Consider the following 8,274-nt stretch of genomic DNA (forward strand, 5'->3'; position numbering starts at 1 on the left):
TCACCTTCACTTATCCTATAAAATCCAACATCACTGACAAAGATTTAGTGAAATGGTTTAGCTTCAATGGACTCTCACTGAAATATAAGAAGACTAATTATATTCAGTTCACTGCAAATGCTAAAGCGGAGGACGGATTAACTGTGAAATGTGCAACAGAGTCAATAGAACGAGTTGAAACAACAAAGTTTTTAAGTGTTTTAACTGACTCCAGAGTAACCTGGTCTCATCACATAATAAATCTTCAGAAGAGACTCAGCACATCAATTTTTGCCCTACGCATTCTCTCAGAGAGTGGTAACATGCACGCAATGAAAGCAGCATACTATGGATATTTCCATTCTCTTATATAATATGGTATTAAATTCTGGGGAAACCAAACACTAGCAAAGAAAATACTCTTGGCCCAGAAATGTGTTATAAGAATAACAAGCGGTGTAGACTCCAAGAGTAGTTGTAGAAACCTGTTCTGGAAACTAAAAATTCTTACTATGATGTCCCAGTACATATTTTCTCTTATGAGTTTCATCAGCAAAAATACTGAGTTTCATAAAAGAAATAGTGAATACGATATGATACTAGGAGAAAGCACAAATTCCACAATGAATGTAAAAACCTGACTATGGTGCAAGAAGCTTGTGGGCTCGATGTAGCACTCTCCCTTACCAAGCACGGGGTCCCGGGTTCGATTCCCGATGGGGTCAGGGATTTTCACCTGCCTCAAGACGACTGGGTGTTGTTGTGTCGTCTTCATCATCATCATTCATCCACATTATGATCGGAGGAAGGCAATGGCAAACCACCTCCGCTAGGACCTTGCCTAGTACAGTGGTGCGGGTCTCCCGCATCATCCCCTACGCTGTGTCAGGGAGTATGGGACTTCATCTTCATCAGCATTATCATCATCATAGTGCAAAAAGGTGTACAGTTCTCTGGCGCAGAAGTTTTTAATGCTCTCCTTCCAGATATTAAAAACAAATTTGATAACCATTCCTCTTTTAGGGAGCATCTGAAGCAATTTCTACTGGAAAGATCATTTTACAGTTTAGAAGAGTTTTTTTAGCCACAATGAAAATACCACCTAGGTCTGTGGACAAGATATTTTGAGTGTGATATACCATAGTTTAAGTTTGTGCAATGATGTAGGTACCATACCCATGTAACATTCATAGTCATTTTCACATGTTTTTAATTTTTTTTCACTTTCTATGTGTAATGTTTGATGTAATCTGTCACTCTTACCACATATGTGTATAGCAAACATGTAGAATTACTTCACATGGGGCCTCCCGGCCAACAATGCCATACGATCATTTCATTTTTACTTTTGTCCGACTGACTGCTTTATTACTACCTTTGTATTGGTTGTTTACTGACACACTCTATGTCCTTGTGAGTTTCTTGCAGTTGGATCGATCGAGTAAGAAATAAGTAAAATAAAATGAAATAAATAAAATAAACCTGATGTTCTGCTTTCACATTCATTGGCTTTGCCAACTCACAACTACACTGTTACGTTCCCACCTAACCCAGACCTCTGGCTACACTGCAGATCAGTCTGTCATCACAACCAGATTTTCTGCTGTCACATTCGTTGATTTCGCTAACTCACAACCAAACTGTTACATTCCAACCTAACCTAGACCTCTCGCTACGATATAGATCAGACCGTCACCACAACCATACTTTTTCTGGCAATCAAGCTGTGTGCCTGTGTCCTAGCGAAACCACACCATCCCAGATCACGAGATATTCGGAAAATCCAGCCGAAAACAGCTTAACCTCACTTCTGAAAACTGCGACCTGTTGTTGGAGCAACAGCCAAATATTTCCAATAACGAAGAATAGAAAAGTCACTGCTCCACTCCCAGCAGTTTAATCCTAGATTACTAAACCATACAAAAAATATTGCTGTCGGTGTCAATTTGTGGTTCCCGTCGATATTTTGAGCAGCACAATGGTGTATCAGGTGCAAAACAGAGCATTTTGTACTTATTTTGTATGTGGTATACCACTGGACATTTTATAATTTTAATTAACTTGCGCAAAACTATAAATTACGACTTCCTTTGAATAAAATAGGAGGTACTAAAATTTACGATCGTTTAGTAACAACGTCACAGTGTTTCCTCTCTTCCCCCTTTTAATGTTCCAGGATTAAGTTCAGTTGTTATGCCCAGGCCGGGGCCGTATACTTATCGCACACAAAGAGTAGCAATGTCATTGCTTCATTCCCATGGAGGTATTTTTACCTCCATGTTCATTCCCATTCATTCAGATGTCGTCTTACGCCCCAGCCTGACTACATCTATGACTAAAAAGGCCAATATTTCTGACAACCAAAATTACTTGGGAAAGCTTAGCTTTCTTTATTTCTATGCTGTATGTATACTAATTTGTGTCTCTGCTAGACTTGGCCACTGTTTCTATGTTTCGATACAGTGTATCGATACGTGGAACTGATTCAGTGTTTCGGAACGGCTGTGGTTCTCCGTTTCGAAACTGTGGTGTTTCATTCCGCCCCCGTCTCGGATAACCGGACCAGATTCGATCTCGAGCCAGACACAGAAACTGTATCGTTGTTTCAAAATAAGGCTGTTTCAGTCCACCTGTGCTTGGAACGGACTAATTGTTTCGAAACAGTGATGCTTCATTCCGCTGTGTCGGACGAGATTCGCGCTCGGCACAGGTACTGAAACACAACATACCACTTCGTGAAACACTTTCAAGAGTGTCGAAATCTTCTTGACAAGCAATAGCATGAAGCTTAAGATATCCGAAGATAAAGCTTCGTTTCTAGCTGACTGTCCTCTTCCGAAATGACATAACATCTGCTTTATAAACACTAAACAATAAAACAACGCATACTATTCACATTCAAAATAATAAATATGTGAAAATCATTCAGTTAAATTACACTTTTTTATAACATACGCTTCTCTGTTCATGTACAGTAATCATATTAAGAAACGCAAGTAAGCTTACAACATTTTGAATAAAAAAAGGCGTAGAGTGACAATTAGACATATATACAAATTTGATGTAGGTATAATTGCAAGCAATCTGTTTGACCTATCACTGATAGTGTAATGGTGAACGGAAAGGGCTGGGAAGCATGGTGAATTTATAGTAACGGTTCGAAACACCCTGAAAGACAAATTTTTTTCTGTCATATTTTGTTATTTATTCGAATTATTTGTGAGTCTATAGTCACTGTGCCTATTATCCACAATGATTCCCTTTGTGTGCATGGAAATTAGCAGGATGGGTATATTACCTATACTAACGGAATTTGGGAATCCCAGTAGCATATCCGTTGTTTCTGCAGTTTGCTCCCACCTCCAGTTCCGTTCGTGGTGGTTCTTCTGTCTTCAGCTGTGGCTGTCCTCAGCCAATTGAAAAAGTATGAAAGTCACGCGACACGAAAGCAGCGCATTTGCTGCAGGAAATACGAAACTGCCAAGACGCCTAAGTGATAGTTTCATACTTTCTGCGATATGATTAGCGCTCTCGCACCTCATTTGTGTTTATATGGACATACTTATACAGTAGACATTGAAGATAATAAAATGTGTAGGTTTATTAAATTACAAAACACAAACTGTTTCACTGTTTCGAAACAGAGTATCGAAACATTACATTGTACTGTTTCATTTGTTTCGAAACAGTTACGTGTTTCAGTTTGCCCATCTCTAGTCTCTGCGTGTCGAAGTAGTCACTTTGCAATGGTTTTGAACAGATCGGTCTGCTGAATTTATTTTACATCACGTTGAGTTACGCTCAGACTGTGTAACAAAAGCACATCGCACAGGGCAATCTCGATTTCACAGTTTCCGAAGATATCGTGCCCTATATGGTGGATTTCGTATTTATACATGCATACTGCGCAAATATATAGTTTCGATGCTACAGCGCATTATAGATATATGCAGAATATGTCCTTTTCTTCTCGGTTTGTTGTGCTACAGTGCAAGGAAGTCCGATACCGGTACACAAAATTTTTACCCAATTTACAAAGCAGAAATCCACCAAAACATGACATTTCGGCTTCACAACGATTCAGCAGCTCGCCGTATTTACGAAATCGCGTAAACTGTACAACGTAGTTTAGTAAAAGTGAAACTTAAGAGGGGCAGTTCACTTAGAAGTTAAGTGTGTTGGTGATGGCGGAAACTCTTGTAAACACTGAGTTATAATTCGCATATATTCCACGAATCTATGTCGCTACCGACATTAAGCAAAAATGCAAACGTTAAACAAATATCTGTCGCGAACTAACAACAGTTACATCGTCGTATTACGTAAGACTCTGTGTTATGCGAAGAGGCATTACCTCTGGTTTTACTAATAAATCCATTCTACAATTTGCAACAATTATGTAGTGAAAATTTCTTAGGTTTTCAGCAGAATTAGAGTGTACTTGCAATAGTACGATTATCGGTTTATCCATTATGTTACACGAAAAATCTATTTTTCAAATATTCTTACTTACGTTCAAAGAGTTAACCGTCGTCCTATTAAGTCTTCGAAGTGCGAACATTTCGTGTAACGGAGTTCTCACAGGATGAGAAATGGTACTGCCATGCCATCTAAAAATATTAAATAGCGGACTAGATACTCGATCCTAAAAACAAGGACTACAAGATCAGAGATAATACATAAACACTCTTATTGTCAATCAATAGCAGAAACATAGCAGGAAAGACTTTTTTCCCATGCATTAGTTGCTTTTATCTCTATGAATGGCACTAGATATGTCAAGAAATTATACATTTTCTTTTATTTTTTTTTTCTTTGGCAATTTGGTAAATAGCCATACAGCCACTCATATAAACTGCAAGTATTAATAAAAAAATAACACGTTTTTTAATATTCCTTCCGAAACAACTGAGCATGAGAGATATACTGTAATTTGAGCTGATGTCAGAAATTTAAATATAATATACATGGAATTGTTATGAAGGATACTTGGAAAGGCACAAGATAGCATTAGGTCAGCTTTCGTTAAGTTTACCATAAATATTTTTCTATACATGCTGTTTGGGCGAACAAGGAAAACATGGTTTAGACCTGCGTAGGAGGTATTGTCACAGTCATAATAAGGAAAATTCAAGACTCCTACTCGATGAAGCTGGACTGGAAAATATCCATGATATTGTACATACAAGACTTACAAAATATTGGGTATTTGTAGAAGCATAAAGTATTACTGTCGACTGGGACACACGACAAATCGGCTGTAGCGGAACATGTTTTTGAAACGGGTGACCATGAAATTAAATTTAGTGAGACGAGCGTGCTAGCTAAGACATCGCATTATTATGCACGTATGTATAGAGAGGCTGTAGAGATTTTTAAACACCACAATAATTTTAACAGGAAAGAAGAAGGCTTGAAGCTAGATAAGATATGGCGATCGACTCTGTACCAAAGATGTGACAATCGATTACCTTCGATCGAGAGTAGTGACGCCAGCCAGAGATAGTTTTACTGTTGACAACACGTGACGAGTGGTGGCGCCCTCTACGCGCTCTATATAAACAGGACCTCCACGGCCTAGCAGCCAGTCGTAGACTCACCTCAGATGATGTTGCCCGCAGCTGGCAACGAAACGTCAGGGAGAAGTATTTCTACTATTGGACCACGGCCTCTTAGCCCGGAAGTTTTAATTACTGAAGACGCCGGCCGTGAAAGCCTACACGCTATGAAAAGCCTACACGCTATGAAAAGCCTACACGCTATGAAAAGTATTGCTGTGTTCTATGAACTATGACGCCCTTTTATCTTCTAAAATTGTGGTATTATACATACAAGGTAACGATTATTGAATTATATGAAATAAAATCGTCATAACTCCTGAACGGTTGGCAGAGCGTCCAAACTGCACGGTTGACCACAGGGCAAGACGGGTTCAAATGGATCAAACGGCTCTGAGCACTATGGGACTTAACTTCTGAGGTCATCAGTCTCCTAGAACTTAGAACTACTTAAACCTAACTAAACTAAGGACATCACACACATCCATGCCTGAGGCAGGATTCGAACCTGCGACCGCACGGTCGCACGGTCCCAGATTGTAGCGCCTAGAACCGCTCGGCCACCCCGGCCGAAACATGATGGGTATTAGTAGCCACGATCAACGTTTGGTTTAGCAACGAAGGCCATTTTAATTTGGACGAGTTCGTCAGTAAGCGTAACTGGCGCATTTCGGGGGGGGGGGTCTGAGAATCAGCATTTCGCGATCGAGAAGTCTCTTCACCCTCTACGGGTGACTGTGTGGTGTGCAGTCACGGAATAATAAGTGCGATATTCCTTGATGGCACGGTGATTACCGAATGGTACGGGAATATTTTGGAAGATGATTTCATCCCCATTACCCAAAGTGATCCTGATCTCGACAGGATGTGGTTCATGCAAGACACAGCTGGGCCCCATCGAAGGAGGAGAGTGTTTGCTATCCTGGAGGAACACTTTGAGGACCGCATTCTGGCTCTGGGGTAATCAGAGGCCACTAACATGGGCCTCGATTGGCTGCCATATTCTCCAGATATCAACATGTGCCCTCCTTTTTGTGGGGCAATATTTAAGACAAAGTGTACGGCAACAACCTCAAAACCATTCTTGAGCTGAAAATGGCCATTCAGGAGGTCATCAACAGCATCGGTGTTCCAACGCTTCAGAGGTCATACAGAATTTCGCTATTTGTCAGTGCCACATCATCGTCAATGATGATAGGCATATCGAACATGTCATAAGGCAAATCAGAATATTTGTAGCGTCGTTTACATGTTGAATAAAATGTGTGTATGCCGTTGTTTGTAACTAAGTTACGTTTTTTTTCCGTTGTTGTTGTTGTTGTTGTGGTCTTCAGTCCTGAAACTGGTTTGATGCAGCTCTCCATGCTACTCTATCCTGTGCAAGCTTCTTCATCTCCCAGTACCTACTGCAACCTACATCCTTCTGAATGTGCTTAATGTATTCATCTCTCTGTCTCCCTCTACGATTTCTACCCCCCACGCTGCCCTCCAATGCTTTGTGATCCGTTGATGCCTCAGAACATGTCCTACCAACCGGTCCCTTCTTCATGTCAAGTTCTGCGACAAACTCCTCTTCTCCCCAATTCTATTCAATACCTCCTCATTAGTTATGTGATCTACCCGTCTAATCTTCAGCATTCTTCTGTAGCACCACATTTCGAAAGCCTCTATTCTCTTCTTGTCCAAACTATTTATCGTCCATGTTTCACTTCCAAACATGGCTACACTCCATACAAGTACTTTCAGAAACGACTTCCTGACACTTAAATCTATACTCGATGTTAAGAAATTCCTCTTTGCCAGTCTACATTTTATATCCTCTCTACTTCGACCATCACCAGTTATTTTGCTCCCCAAATAGCAAAACTCCTTTACTACTTTAAGTGTCTCATTTCCTAATCTAATTCCCTCAGTATCACCCGACTTAATTCGACTACATTCTATTATCCTCGTTTTGCCTTTGTTGATGTTCATCTTATATCCTTTCAAGACCCTGTCCATTCCGTTCAACTGCTCTTCGAAGTCCTTTGCTGTCTCTGACAGAATTACAATGTCATCGGCGAACCACAACGTTTTTATTTCTTCTCCATGGACTTTAATACCTACTCCGAATTTTTCTTTTGTTTCCTTTACTGCTTGCTCAATATACGCATTGAATAACATTGGGGACAGGCTACAACCCTGTCTCACTCCCTTCCCAACCGCTGCTTCCCTTTCATGTCCCTCGACTCTTATAACTGCCATCTGGTTTCTGTACAAATTGTAAATAGCCTTTCGCTCCCTGTATTTTACCCCTGCCACCTTTAGAATTTGAGAGAGAGTATTCCAGTCAACATTGTCAAAAGCTTTCTCTAAGTCTACAAATGCTAGAAATGTAGGTTTGCCTTTCCTTAATCTATTTTCTAAGATAAGTCGTAGGGTAAGTGTTGCCTCACGTGTTCCAGTATTTCTACGGAATCCAAATTCATCTTCGCCGAGGTCGGCTTCTACCAGTTTTTCCATTCTTCTGTAAAGAATTCGCGTTAGTATTTTGCAGCTGTGACTTATTGAACTGATAGTTCGGTAATTTTCACATCTGTCAACACCTGCTTTCTTTGGGATTGGAATTATTATATTCTTCTTGAAGTCTGAGGGTATTTCGCCTGTCTCATACATCTTGCTCACCAGATGGTAATGTGTTGTCAGGACTGGCTCTCCCAAGGCCGTCAGTAGTTGTAATGGAATGTTGTCTACTCCC

At 40.3% G+C, this 8,274-nt stretch overlaps 1 protein-coding gene across 1 annotated transcript in view; it reads right to left on the reverse strand.

Moving 5' to 3' along the window:
* The window catches only part of LOC124719735 (serine hydroxymethyltransferase, mitochondrial-like), a 183,640-nt gene extending 181,382 nt beyond the window's left edge, over positions 1-2,258 (reverse strand). Inside the window, exon 1 of the mRNA XM_047244937.1 lies at positions 2,253-2,258. Within this exon, the coding sequence (XP_047100893.1) occupies positions 2,253-2,258 (6 nt within the window). The remainder of the gene's footprint in view (positions 1-2,252) is intronic.
* Between the last annotated feature and the right edge of the window lie 6,016 nt (positions 2,259-8,274).

Source organism: Schistocerca piceifrons, chromosome 11 (genome assembly GCF_021461385.2).
Source record: "Schistocerca piceifrons isolate TAMUIC-IGC-003096 chromosome 11, iqSchPice1.1, whole genome shotgun sequence".
NCBI lineage: Eukaryota > Metazoa > Arthropoda > Insecta > Orthoptera > Acrididae > Schistocerca > Schistocerca piceifrons.